Here is a 15,200-nt window from a genome sequence, read left to right as displayed (position 1 = left end):
CTTCAAAACCTCAGTGTTTCATAAAACTAAGAACTAGGTTCTTTTTTACATGCATAAGCTTCTCCTGCTGTGGTTTTGGGAATAAATCCCTAGGACTGGCAGAATATGTGCCATTGTAGTGTTATGTGAGAAATATAATCTGTAACCTTTATGCCAGCCTTAGAAAAATTCAGATCACCTACTCACTGCATCAGCTAACTGCGATGATGGGCAAGTGAAACAGCACTAATTCTGCGTGGGTTTATCCCCTTTGGGATGGCTCTGGGTGGATGAGGCTAGTAGATTTTGTGTTTGCATTTATCCACATTCATCAGTATTTTACATTGCAGGATGAATGCTACCTTTGTAAATCTGAAGCTACATATAAATGCAGTGGTGAAATTTTCAGCAGAGGGATGCTACTGGGTGTACACAAGATTATTGCCATATTTATGGATGCCAACTCACTGCGCACAAACCAAAGCTATTTTTTTTCCATAACGCTTTTGTACCAAACCGTGTTTTACAGAGCACACAGATTTTATTTAGCAAAAAATTTTTGTGACAGTATAGCTTTCACAGTAAAGAAATGGACATAAGTGATGCCAGTAAAAGGAGTCTTTTGATGTATTGTGCTATAAGTGTGTGTCAGTGTAACTGTAGCAGCACAGCTTTACCTATCGAACTTTCCCAGGCCTGGATCCCAAGTTTATCCACCCCCACACTCCTTGGCAGCATAGAAGGTCAACTTCATCCTCTTGGAGTCGTTGAACTGATCAGGTCAGGTCTGTGGTTCGTGTTTAAGGGCAGCACAGTGCACTGTTGTGCACCATGCAGCATTGCAGTCTTGTTGCTATCAGTGGAAGAGGAACTATCAGGTTAGAAAAAATAGCTCGCATACATTGATTTTGCACTGCATATCTTCTTAAAAAGAACTTAAAACCACATCTGTGTGTGCTATAGATTAAATACTATGTTCTGAAAAATCAGTGTAAGGATACACGTAAGCAGTTTGAATTTACCAGTAGCAAATTAAATAGTGGAGTAGACTATGGCCAGATTCTTTTCAGCCTTTAACTTTGTCTTGTTCCTGACACATGTTGTTAAAGTGTAAAAAAGGCAGTTTGTGTTCACTGACATTCTATAGAAATTCAAAATATACATACTGTATACATAGAATTCTATGGAAATTAGTAATTTTTATCTGTTTGTATGAAGGAGGAAGAATTAAATTAAGGAAGTGTGGTGTGGTTGATCTGAAATTTCTTCTGCAGTATTAGTTCCCAGATGGGAATAGGAGTTGTAGTTGATATAGTCAGGAATAAATGAGACTGCAGAATTAATAATTGAAGTCAGAGAACTTAAATTAAAGAAAAAAGCCAAGGCTTTGTCCTTCGTCTTAATCACATTTTCCTAAATATTTGGGGGAAGGTAGTAGTAATACTATTTACTTTAAAATAAATAATCAAAATTAGCATCATTTAAGTCTCTCGAATTCCATTCATGTTTTTGAACATTTGTGGTTTTCCAGAACTTTACCTTTACAGTTGAAATATGTTGCTAGTACTTCTGGGAAGGGGCTTTCCCTTAGTTTCAACTAATCCATATAAGATAATTTTATGAATATATTGACTTACTTAAGCAATGTGGGAAGGACATTCGAGGGCATATTTAGTCAAACCCTAAAAGGCAAGCTGAGACTTTTGGTCATAGTTCTCAGTGAGTTTCCTCTTTTGCCTGGTTTTAAAAATATGTTTTAACCAAAAATATGATTATTTGAAAAATCACATCTAGAATAATAAAAAAATGCCCTGAAGTCCCTGAGTGCACAAAAATGCAATGCACCTGCCAAACTTCTAATTATTGGTTCATTAAACTTACAGATGGTTTAGTGAAATAAGTTGTTGATGAGTTCAACAAGCTGAGTGATGCAGACCAACAAATTTACAAATCTCTGCCTGTCAAAGAGCTGCCAAAAGGTTCCTGAAATGTCTTTATGATTTATTGATTAAAATCACAAAATGTCAAGAGATGTGAATCTTAGGATGCCACCATTGCTATTTTTTAATTTTTTTTTGTACTGCATACACACACACACACACACACACACACACACACACACACTGGTTTTATGTTGCTTCCTGGTCTTAAATAGTACCTGAAGAGGTTAGTTTGCAGAAAATATGCAAAGTACACAACCCAGTTAATGTTGCTCTCAAAATGTTACTTTGGTTTCTTGTGATTTTAATAGTGAAATGTAACTTTTTGATCAACAGATTACTTTAATGAAATTAAAATATTCAGCAAAGTAAAAAGAGCTGAACAGTATAGGCTTTACCACTCATATCAAACTATACAATGTGATGGCTTATAATTTTTCATAACTTTAATCTTAGTTCAGTGAACTCTGTCACAGAAGTTCTTATTTGCATGAGTCACCATTATTCTTATGGGATTTTCATTGATTAAAGGTTTTTCAGGGTTGAGAACTCAAAATTGTCAATAGTTACAATTTTACATGAGTAATTTGTTTTCAGGCTGTTAAAATACTATTGTAATAGTGATTCAAGCAGAAGCCTAGGAGATTTAAATCTGACTTTAAATGTTTTACATGTAATTGCTGTTTTTCTGACGTATTTGCCTCTGGCTTTTTTGGTATTTATTTTTAAATGAAGTGCTATGGACGTAAAGAGTAGGTGCATGTACTTTTCTAAAGTTTGGCTGGGTAATTTAATTGTTGGTTTGGGTGTTTGGGGTTTTTTAGGATTTTTCCTCCTCTGATTTCTAAAAAAAAGTAAATTCAAAACTCTCAACATATAATGATAATTTAAGAAAAAGAAATTAAATAAAAAATTGAAATAAAAATGTCTAGTCAGGACCCCTAGGAAGAATACATGCTTAAAATTAGGATAGCTCAGCTCCTAATGAATGCTAAAACTTTGGCAAAAAGTGTGTTTGGTGTTTGTTTTGCGTTGGGAGCAACTGTCCAGAAGTCTTAATTGAAAACACCCTCCCACTCTGTTGGAAGCACGTACCAGCCAGCCTGTCTTGGAGATTACCCGTCGTTCAGCATTGCAGTATCAGAGCACCTTCTGTGTAAAACCACCAACAGCAGCAAAATCAGTTTTACAGGTTGGCTGGTGTCCCTTTACACCTGGGGTCAGAGTTGTGTTTGGGGCCAGGTTTTGGAGGAGGATGGGAGAGGCTGCCACGGTGTGAGGAAGAGGAGGGGACTGGAAATGCAGGAGAGCTGCTCTCCCGAGAAGGCACACTTGCAACGTAATTGGGAAGTCTATTTGAATTGTATAGTGATCACAGCTGTCAACATCACTGAGAGGGAAGGGAAGAAATCACTTTCAAGTAAGCTGGTTAGCAAACCGTTTACTGCTTTTCGATCAACATTACCCAGCTGAACTTTGCCCAGAAGCAGCTTGGTTGCCAGCACGGGTTTTGGCAGTGATGCTGTGTGCTGCCTGCATGACAGGCTGCTCCCACCACACTCTACAACTTGCAGATCACCTTAAATGTAGCCCATCATGGATATGAAATGGTGATCTAGTCTCAAGTGGGGCAAAAGCATATCTAACCTCAGTAAAACTCATCCAGGAGAAATACGACGTTAGGAAGAGGAAACGGATGCGTTGGCCATAGCTGCATTCATGAGTGGGTCTGATTCATCAGATACCCAACTTGCACCAGCTTTCTGTCAACACTACATCGATCTTGTCTGATTGAGTCTCTGCCAAATAGTCCTTCTGCCAAATTTTTGTGGACAGAATCAGATGTGATAGTTTGTGAAGCTGAACATTTCTCATCGGCATCCTGAAGGCAGCTTTTCTTGTGTCCCTGCAGTGATGACCCAGCAGCTTCCTTGGCTGCCAGTGAAGGGAGGATCAAATAGATCTTGGGAGAACTCTGAGGATTTTGATGACAGAAAGTTGTCTGCTTTAAAAATGCTGCAGTCCTGGGGAAATGGATCCGCTGAAGCTACTCCACTTGCATTTGGAGTTTTCTCGCTCTTTCCTTGCGATTAATGTAGCAAAAACTACTATGGAGTGCCCATTAGGGTATACAGTATAATAATCTCTGAGAATACATAAGGTGATAGGTAAACATGTACAGCGTAGATTTTGTCCTTGTAGGCTCTTGATTGAGGACGTCAAAGGAGATAGTGCTATGCCCATTCCCAAAGTGAAAGATTGGGCGCAGAGCAGTGATGATTATCAGTGTTGGTGTGGCACACCTCTGATGTCCGCTTATGCTCTCTGCTGTCAGAGATACTAGATAACCATGAAAATACCCCCTTAATTTCTGTTGTTGTTCCAAGTTTGGTACCTAATTTCAAATCCCTTCAAAAACCCTTCTCCCTTCCCCCCACCAAATAAAGTTTGGGTAAATTGCTATTTTTGATAGACCCTCTGGGTAGTCAGCTCTAGCATTTTCAGCAGAAATGTGGAATATGTCGAGCTAGGTTTGAGTATTACTGTTACATATCTGCAGCACCATACTGAAGTTCAGTTTGCTTTTAAAAAGGGCTGTTATATAGTAGACATAATTATTTTCATGTAAATGAACTAGCGATGCTAGTTTGTAGGGTGCATAGGGAGGATTCATAAATAAGATTAAAATTTTCTCTGCATTGTAGTGATAATTATTTATTTAAAACAAATTTAACACCCAAGAGAAATAGTAGTATCATTGAGCCTCAACTCTTGCATGTCAAAGGCTGCACAGTTTCTCCCCATTCTCCCTGTGCAGGGCCAAATCTCTTGTGTTTAGCTGAAGTGTGTTTTCTGGAAACACGTCTGAAATTGGAGACAGCAAAGAATTTTGAGTGGATGAGAATATAGTTAAGAATCAAACTTTGAAACTATGTGTATGTAATATACCTACTGCGTATAACAAGGCAAAAAATTACAAAGGGCGTTACTCATGAGAAGGCGGAGGATACACACATGAAAATGTTGGCAGTGGTACTTGAGCAATTAATTCAGCAATTAACCCTAACCAAAGGTACCTGTGCTGCCTCTGAGGTATTTGTAGTAATACCGTGATACACAGCACCGGTCTCCATGATACTAGTCTGTATGTTGATGCATTTTCGCTCATTCATTCTGGGTTAAAGATCTTGAAATTCATGTTTTTGAGATGACATCCTAAATCTCTTGTCTGGACACACGGTTCCTGTGACCTTTTTAAAGGAGCTATCCCAAGGCCTGGTATTTCATATCTGCTAAATCTCTTGGTGTTGTTCTTGGTAAATCTGAAGATGAATACATTTGTCCCTGTGAATCATATTACTCCATCAGTAGCAGAACTGGATTAATGTTGAATGTTTAACATTTTCTGACCTGTTAGGCTTAATACCACACTGAGAGGTACAGTATTATGAGAGATGGAGAAATAAGCATGTAGAACATTTTCTGGCACAGAGTTCCTTGAGAAATTGTGTCACAGACTTCTGCACATTGACTTGCTGATGCCTCTTATGAGTCATATGCATTTCTGCTTCTGCTATTCATGTCTGCAACCATATATATCTATATATACATTGTCTTTTTAGGGCAGCATTATGAGAATCAGCAGTGGTCTAATGCACAAGCTGTCTAGGAAATATTATAAATTCTCCTAGGTTTTTGTTGTTTGCTTGGGTTTTGTTTTTCTCCTCACTGAGTGACATCTTGACAGGCTGAGCCAGAATCCTTTTCTTACCCTGCAGGTATAGAAGGATAAAATACATTAATGTGTTACAGTCCTCTGATCGTGCTGTTCTGCCTAGGATTCCTTGGATATGCTGTAGCTTCTGTTTTGTTTTACGAGATATGAGTTAGAGAGCTGATTTCAAGGAGGATGTTTTTGAGCTAATGTGAATATTGGTGGTTTGGAATACATTCAGTAAATGACAAATCCAGTAAAAGAGCATGACTGCATGTTCTCAGTGTTTACAGTAGTTCCCTATGTCTAATTGCAGACCTCAAAAGAGGACCTTCTACAAGCTGATTTTGAAGGAGCTTTAAAATTCTTCAGGGTTCAGTTGCCCAAGAGGTACAGAGCTGAAGAGAACGCCAGAAGACTGATGGAACAAGCTTGCAACATTAAGGTAAGGATGGTCTTCTTTTCTTCTCATTCACCCAGGGTTTGTACAGTCAGGTGCAATGTTAAGAATGGTAGTAGTGTGTGAAAGTAAAGTAATGAAATCATTAGTTTATTACTTTTTATATATGTTTGTGTATTTATACACACACATGCACCCACACTTTTTATATTTAAAGAAAGTAAAACTCTGAGCTTTTCCCTCTTTGCTTCAGTACAAGTTAATAATTAAACTAGAAAACTGATGCATGATCACACAAACTGAATTATCAGAACTCGCTAATTCATTAATTGATTTATAAACAGTGATTACACTAAACCAATTAATCAACTGTATGATAATCGTGCAACCAAAGGTCAGATATTATTTGTTTTGACCAGAAGATATTTATTTGCTGAGTACTGCTGTATAATACAATTGCATTGGGGTAGAAACTTAGTTTTGTTTGTATATCAAGCTTACCAAGACAGAATATCTTTTTATATCTACCCTAACCAAGACCGTGCTGTCAAAAGGCAGGCTTCTTGAATGTCTGGAGCACAAGTATTGGGCTTGTAATGAATGATGGCAAATTAGAGGAGCCTGACTGTAAATTTTTGAGGATGGAAATATTCTGTTAAAAATGGCCGCAGAGGTTCATAAAGCTGTCATTTGAAAGGTCTGCTATTTTTTCTGGGATTTTTTGTTGGAATATGTATAGCTATGGATGGGCTTAACATTTGATCTTGGAAAAAAGTGCTTTTGTTATTTCTTGGAACGTGAGTGCTGATGGGAAACGTGTGTTTTGTGTGGCCTGATAATGGGCTGAGAACATCCTATCAGAAAGAATGCTCCTCTAACACCCTGCCTTTTTAAATCTCTTTCAATATATTTATTCATTTCCTTTTGTGGTGCTTAATTTCATAGCTTATTAAGCAAGGGCTTTTTCCATACTGGTTAAAATACTGATCTGGTGAAAGAATGGGGCTTGCCATACTAATGTTTATTCCAGCCAGAAAAAAGAAAAACTGTGCAGAGGTTTTATTAAAATTGGAGTTGGATTTCAACTCTGCTGCTGAAAGAGAGTATTTTGGAGTAAAAGACTACAGTTTGATGTTTAGTATTTAGTCCTTTGCTCAGTTCTTGAAAATGAGTAATTTAAGGACTCATCAAGTACAGGAAAATCGTCTTTATGTTGTTTACTCACTGTATATTTTTCTGATGGGAGGTTAACATAGAAGTCCTCATGGTACTTTTTGGAAGAGATATTTGTCAGTTTTTGGGGGCCTACCTTTCTCATTTTCTTGTGCAATATACTGTGTGCTACATGATGTTATTTTTCATTAATTTTTCAAATTTTATTGGGTACATATGTATATGGTGTGTTTTGTTGGGAAAGTATTTTGAAATGCATTTGAGGCAGATGTTCAGTGCATAGTGCCTCGTATGGGTTCAGCACATGGGGCCTTTTAAAAGGAGAGAATAAAATTCTGAACTGTTCATCAATGTGAATGGGAAGGCAGCTGAAGGATCTGACAGTGAATCCACTTCATACGCAGGATTTCGCACATTCTGGATTCTGGCATGTAAGAGAAAAACACAGATGAGTACAGCAGACATGGAGTCAAGGCGCTCTCTGTGACAGGAGTACAAGAGGACTAGCAAGAATTATTGGAATGGAGGGAGAATTCAGGGCCGAGACCGGGGGTTATCAGGGATGGGAAAAAGTAGAAGATTCCGGTTGCTTTCTGCTGTGTCAGTAACACCCCACCCTTGTAATGAGTATAGTTGGGAGTTGGGTTCTGCTTCCTCACTGGGCATGCAACTCATTCCTTGTTCAGATAGAAGACATAGGAGGGGTTCTAAACTGTCCCTTGAACAGTCTTCTGATAGTTAAGCTAGGAACAACTAAGCTCATGGAGAGGAGTGTTCTGAAACTCAGAGGCTTTTAGTTAAGGATTAGTTTTCAGGATTAATGGCGTAGTCAGGAAAGTTAATCTAAATAGGGAAGACTTTGAACATAGGTGATGTATTTGAAACAGCAAAAATGTGAAAGACTTCAGGAACTTAATGTGAGGAAACTCAGTGTAAGACCTCATTGGTGGGGAGGATGATACTTACTTTAAATGAATCTCTTTTCACTCACTTGCACTCCTTCTGTCATATATGCCACTCATACTGATAGCCACATGCTCACCAACACCAAGGCTTCTGTCTGGCCAGGATCACTTGTGTGTGATGAGGGTGAGGGACAGTGGTTATAAAGTCCTCACTATGTCTCTTGGGTTCGTCTTAACTGATGACAATAAACTGACTTTTAGACAAATTTTTGTGCGCTCTTTAGGAGTCAAACAGTTCTCATGCTGTGGTCTTTTCCCTCAGAAGCTTACTGGCCTCAGCCTGTCATTGCCATCCTTTGTCTCTCTTTCCTCATTGCGGGTGGGTTTGTGGCTTCCAGCCTTGTTTCCTCTTGGCAGAGGTGATGTACTGTAGCCCTGCTGCGGGTCTCCGACTGGCTCGTCATCTCTAGTATGGCCTCACCAGAGTGCTGGCCTTCTGGTCTAGATGTAGCAAGACATTTCTCATCATTTGTCAGTTTGACTGCTGTCACTCATGTCCTTGCTTATCAATACATGCCGTTCTCGTAACCCATTCTCTGTATCGTTTCTTCTGGTGCTTTTGCATGCGGAGGCTTCCATTCATCCTTTTTTCAGACTGATCTTAGTATTTCTGTTACGCATCCCTACTGAGTGATTATGCAATGCCTTGACTGCGTTAACTCGATGTCCCACATTAAGTTAAAACATACAAGGGTTGAACTGACTTCACACTCACAGTTTTTATTTATTTGGATCAACTTTTCTCACTTTCGCCGACTAGAATGTCCTTAGAGAGCCAAATCTGAATCACAGGAACGTAACCTCTGACTGGAGATGGCACATGAAATATTTGATAGGCTGAAGAGAAAATCCCCTCATAATGAAGAAGGTGATCGGGAGTCATCAACATGGTTTTATGAAGGGTGAATCATGCTTAACCAACCTAATAGCCTGCTATGATGAGATGACTGTCTTAGGGGATGAGGGGAGAGCTGAGAATGTTGTTTATCTCAAGTATAGCAAGTGTAGACACTCTCCCATAACATCATTATAGACAAACTGATGAATATGGACTAAATAAGTGGACAGTGAGGTGGATGGGAATCTGGCTGAATTGCTTGGTTCAAATGGTTGTGATCAGCAGCAGGATGTCCAGCCGGAGGCTAGTCATTAGTGTTTTACCTCAGAGATTGATACTGTGACCAATACTACTTAGCCTCTTCATGACCTGAGTGACAGAGCAGAGGGCACCCTCAGCAAGTTTGCAGATGACACAAAGCTGGGAGGAGTGGCTGATGGACCGGATGGGTTTGCTGCCATCCAGAGGGACCTTGACAAGGCTGGAGGAACGAGCCAGCAGGAATCTCATGAAGTTCAACAAAGGGAAGTGCAAGGTCCTGCTCTTGGGAGGAAGAACTGCATACACCAGTACCTGGTGGGGGCCAGCTGGCTGGAAAATAGCTTGACAGAAAAGGACCTGGGGGTCCTGATAGGCACCAGGTTGAACATGAGCCAGCAGTGAGCTCCTGCTGCAGAGGAGGCTGGTGGTATCCTGGGCTGCATTGGGAGGACTGTTGCCAGCAGGTCAAGGAAGAGATCCTTCTCCTCTGCTCAGCAGTGGTGAGACACATCCAGGGGACCATGTCCAGGCCTGGTCTCCCCAGGAGGAGAGAGACATAGCTACAAAGGTGAGAGCCCAATGAAGGGCCATAAAGATGCTGAAGGGACTGGAGCATCTCTCCTGTGAGGAAAGACCGAGAGAGCTGGGGCTGTTCAGTCTGGAGCAGAGAAGGCTTGGGGGGTGTTATCAATATAGATAAATACCTGGTGGGAGGGACTAAAGAATAGGGAGCCAGGCTTTTCTCAGTGGTGTCCAGTAGACAGACAAGAAGCAGTGAGCACAAAATGAAATAATTTATATTTTAAAGCTATCTATTGATTTATTAACTTCAGGGGTGATCAGACGCAGGAACAGTTGCCCAAGGACACTGTGGCATCTCCGTCTGTGGAGATACTCAGAATGCAACTGGCCCTGAACCAACCCGTTGTAGGTAACCCTGCTTTGAGGGTGTGATTTAGACAAGATGTTCACCAGAGGTACCTTCCAACCTCAATTATTCCATGATTCCATAATTAGATGATTATAATCATGTCATTTATTTACAAACAGAAGCTAATAATTGCAGGAAATGCTAAAATAGGAAATTATAGTCTTGATAATCATCACTCAAAGAGGTCCCAAGGAATGCAGAGGTTATATGAAAAGTAGTTGTCTGTCTTGTTGAATGCAGCAAAACTTGTTCTGTTAAAAAAACCCACACCAACAAACAAGACCCTTAAACATGTTTTCTTCTGCTGTATGAATGAGGCACTGTGTGTCCTTCAGCTGCTTCTCACTTCTGTATTAGCATTTGTAGACTAAACACCAGATGTTTTTAGAGTAAGTATCACACAGTAAGTGCCAGGGAGTATTTTCTTTATGTTTCTGAGCTAATTACAGAGGCATAAAAATGTGAAAACAGAATCATGGTGTGGCCAGGTTTCATACTCTTGCGAGGTCTTTTCCAGTGTTTCTTTTTTTTTTTTTCCCCCTCACATTACTATAAAACAAAATGGAAGTTTTAGCATGTAATGATCTACCTCTACTTGCTTCTTTTTCTTTCTTTTTTTTTCCTTGAGCTCTAGCTGACATGGTCCTAGAGAAGGCAAGTGAAAAAATACTTGGTGTTTTTGGATTTGGAAAAAATACTTGGTGATTTCTGGACTTAACCCTTGAATTTTGTAGCAGTAGTTTTACTATCCTATTTTTAAACTGAAAATAATTAGCATCAGTCTATCCCTTGAGAACAGTTCTGCAAATACAAAGAAAAAAGCTCCTATTAATTGAAAATTGTATGTAAAATGTGGTAGAGAATGTCTCGTTCAATTAAGGACTATCCATGGTGATTACTCATCAGGTCTGAATTTTTATCTTTCACCAATGAGGAAATCACTGTGCGCAAGGTCAGTGGAATTAAAAATAATAGTAGTATTTTCCAGCAGTTAATTGTTGGGTCGTATTCCATGATTTAAGAATGTGTTGGAACTAATTCATACTATGAAATAATATGGCCTAAGAAACTTCCCTTTGGTTTTGGCATATGCATGTTACATGCATATATACAAAATTAGGGTCCTGCTAATACGTAGGTGATGGACTACAGCCAACATTTGCAGAGTTCAAGATACATTCAGGTGGAAGAGGCTGAATCTATGAAGGTATCTGCTGAGACTCTTAGGGCAGTTAGAGCCCAATATTGCACACGTTTCCCAGCTCAGGAACAGTCAAACAGAGGAGAAAGACATAAATTCTCTGAGTAGGGTGTCAGATGCTAATTTAAGGGTTAATGAAATTTAAGAAAAGATGAAAATCTAGAGATAATGAATGGGGGCTTGTCTTCCTTTGTTTCCTGTTAGTTTTCTAATCTGTAGTGACCATAACTTTAATTTTGCAATGGCCTTTACAGAGGGAGGGGCATGTTTCTCCTAGAGTAGTCAGTAATAATTACAGTTGTAAAAATGGGTTTGGGGATGATAATTTTCTACCTGACCAGAGGAGGCTGCATATCATATGTTGCGTCCCAAAGTTGGAGCGACCCAGGTTCGTGGATTTCTTTTGTCAGAATTAAGGTGAAACGACACCAGGGGAGTTCAAACGACAATCAACATTCATTCAACCTAGCTAACCTTGCCCAAGTACACGTGAACTTATCAATATGAACCTTGCAACATGTCGTTAAGCTGCTGTTTGAGAAGAGAAGGAAGGTGTAGAAAAAGAAATGGAAAAAGGAACATGAAATATATCAGAAGGAGAGCCCTCCCGTTGAGTCACGACGTTCAGAGCAGACCTCCTTGCTTTCTGGACTCCTTCTCAAAGAGGAGCCCAGGGGCAGCTGGATCCACTCCTAGTCTCAGACTTGGTCAACGGTTTATGTTTAAAAGGATGAGGTGTAGGGACTGTGGAAAAGAGAGAAGGAAAAGAGGGAGAGAGAGAGAAAAAGAAAGAGAGAAGAAAAGGGTTTCACCAGTCCTGGGTCCAGCGTTGGTCCAGCCAGCATAGAGATCCAGTTCCGGAGGGTGCGCACTGAGAACTCGTTCTCCCTTCTTTTATAGTGTGTTAGTCGATGGTCTCGACATGCTCAGTCCCATTCCTGGGGTTCTCTGGAATCGGTCGGTGAGCTTGAGGGGGGGGTGGGTGCGCGTTCATTGCGGAGTTGCCTCTCTTTTTCTGCTGGCATGACTGCTTAAGATAGAAGCACAGTCCCATCCTCCAGGCACATATGCTGTGCTTCTTCTCCTGGTCACTTAAGATAAGGAATTGCGGCTTTGGAGAAGTGCGGTCCTACCCTCCCTGGGGCCCTCTCCTCCAGCCACATTGTCCTGTTCACAAAACTCCAGCATTTTTACAGAGGCCATTTTCTCCACCAAAGTTCTTTAATGAATGTTTGAGACATTGACTATAATTTGTCAGACCATCACAATATGTCTGTAGAGTAAGGAATTACCCTGATTTCCTACTTCATAGAATGATTACCAATGTTTTTTGTACTCATGCTTGGGGAGGGGCCTTTTTTTTTCTTCTAATTTTTCTCTCTTTACAAGGGATTTCAGAGGCTTTTCTATGTCTCTGGAAGCCCAATTTAATAAATGAATGAATGAAGAAAGAGCATATTCTAGATTAATGAAAGTTAAGCTTAATGGTGCTGTTTTATTCAAACAGCTAACACATTCTGCGTACTCGCTAAATCTGCCTCCGTTGCCTTTTGCATCTTGTAATGCAATTTCTCTCATAGAGATCTGTGTAGGTCCTAAAGAGATTGTAATGTCCTTTGATTTTAACATAGGAAGCCTAGCACCTCTATTCTTACACTCAGCTTCAGTCAGTTGAGTTGTAGAATGGGAGAAAGTAAATCTCACTGGGAGATTTTCTCCATACGAAAATGTCCTGGTTTGACAGTTGTCAAGTGAACTCAGGGAGTTGTGCCCATTTCTCTGGGACCTTCCTGTGATATATGGAAACGGAGCAGAGCTAACTTTCTAAACATGTTACACAGCAGATGTGGAAATGCCATGAAGTTGAGCATAGCAGACAGATAGGTGGAGAGATACCGGGCAGTTATCTGTGGGTTTGCACCCCTCGTGCCCAGTGAGGGTGAGGGGCTATACAGGAACTGAGCAAAGGAACCCACAGGGAAGATTTTTCTGTTTATGGGGCAGCATCTGTAATGATACATTCTTTTACATGGCTCGGGGATTACAGTGACTCCTTGTCTCATCTTTCAGCAGCAGCAGTGGCAGGAAAGACCTGGTATATTGAAGTTCTAAGAGAAGCTTCTTCCTAACCATGTAAATCTCTCCCCTCCTTGGAGGAAAAAAGGCTCCCCAGCAGTTTTTACAGGGTTGCTGCTCTCAGCACCTTGGGTGAGAGGAACAAATGGCCTTGAGAAAAAATTGGGCCTTTTTCAATGCAAAGCAAACACACACATTTTTGTCACCTGTCACTGTACTGACAAAGTTATTCATCCCAGCTGGGTGCACCCACAGTTGTGGCTTGCACCAGGCCCCTGGTATGGCTCATAGAGAATAGCTCTACTAACAGAGTCAAAAAGAAAAGGCTAAGGTAGCAGGAGCTGTGCCAAGTTTTTTCTCATTTCAGCATTGTTCTTTGTGTAGTTTTAAAAAAGATTTACTTTAATAATGTTGCTATTTAAATGTTTTGAATTCAAAGCGCTGTTTTGAAGCTCACACCTTACTGATGTGGGTGAATTATTTTATTCACACCTCTGTTGCTGTTTTATCTGGAAGTAATTTCTTGCAGGCATGGTTTAACAGGGAATTACATATTGATTTATGTGAGTTTCAATGGAAAGAAGTAAAAATAGCTCACTTGCTCTCTCTCGTCTCTCTAGTGCATTCTCTCTCTTTGTGTTTATATGTATATATGTATATTTATCTAGATACTTGGGGTTTTTTTACTATTGTGAGAGGTGGTAAGATACCACAAATGCAACAGAAAAGCGAAGGAGATAACTGCAGAAAGGGCCTGAAAATGCACAAGCCTTTTATTCCTTTGGTTCCACCAGTGGTATATCTAATTAATCTTCCAATATAAAGAACAGGAAAAAAATTGCTCATTTATCAACTTCTCAAGAAAAGGCCAAACCAAATTGAAAAGAATTGTGTTTAGATTTATAGAAAACCCTGCCATGCCTATATGCGATTTTTTTATTAAAAGTCAATGATCAATTCCACTTATTATGTCTGTGCCGTTATCTCCGAAGTGCAGGATCTAATTGTCCTTGTAAGGAGGGTCATGTTTTTAATGCCTGTCTTGTTTTCAGCTTCAGCTTCCTTCTTTCTGCTTGCTTTTGTGGTATAGTGCAGCGAATGAACTGGCACCTGAAAATCTGATGAAAGTGCCTACAGAGGAATTGGGCATTAAATATTATTGTAATCATGGTAATGAGTTTTAACAACATAGAAAACATGCCATGCATTTTAAAAAACAGTTTTGGCTATGAAATACTTAATTATTTGAACTCTGTGTATCTGGCTTTCCAGTGAGCAGATGTGTTGACCGGTAGTGAGGTTATTTTTTCATGGCATTTAAGCATTAGTAAAACTGGGCAGGGTTTGTTAATTTGTTTTTTGTTTGTGCTGAGTTGGCATTATAAATGAAATCAGGTATATTGTTAATTTTTATCAACAGGGAAAGAACAGGATTTTATTATTAATAGTTAAATATAATCACATTTTAACTACCTAAAGTAGCTTTGCAACTTGACTGACTACAAATATTTTGGTGTCCTTGTAGTAGTCATTTGTTGGCATATGTACTTGTGCTTCCATGAGTAAGGGCATTGAGGAGAATAGTGTTGAAGGTAGGGATCTTTAAAGAACTACAAAAGTTTGAGGTAGAAAAGTGGATAGAAGTATTCATTGTCTGTATCCCCAGCAGTTGTATCACAGCATGAAGAGATTTGCCCAAAGTATTAGCAGTTTAATTCAGT

The 15,200-nt window shown here is 39.7% G+C and overlaps 1 protein-coding gene across 6 annotated transcripts in view; it reads left to right on the top strand.

The window, feature by feature from the left end:
- Positions 1 to 15,200, top strand: part of RABGAP1L (RAB GTPase activating protein 1 like) — a 262,912-nt gene that overhangs the window by 190,847 nt on the left and 56,865 nt on the right. For all 6 annotated transcript variants that reach the window (XM_075038616.1, XM_075038614.1, XM_075038615.1 and 3 more), the window contains one exon: positions 5,951 to 6,079. In XM_075038616.1, coding sequence (XP_074894717.1) covers positions 5,951 to 6,079 — 129 coding nt within the window. The remainder of the gene's footprint in view (positions 1 to 5,950; positions 6,080 to 15,200) is intronic.

The sequence above is a fragment of the Buteo buteo genome, chromosome 10 (assembly GCF_964188355.1).
Source record: "Buteo buteo chromosome 10, bButBut1.hap1.1, whole genome shotgun sequence".
In the NCBI taxonomy this organism is placed as follows: domain Eukaryota; kingdom Metazoa; phylum Chordata; class Aves; order Accipitriformes; family Accipitridae; genus Buteo; species Buteo buteo.
Note: the sequence above shows the minus strand (reverse complement) of the source record. Positions and strands in the feature narration are given on the sequence as shown.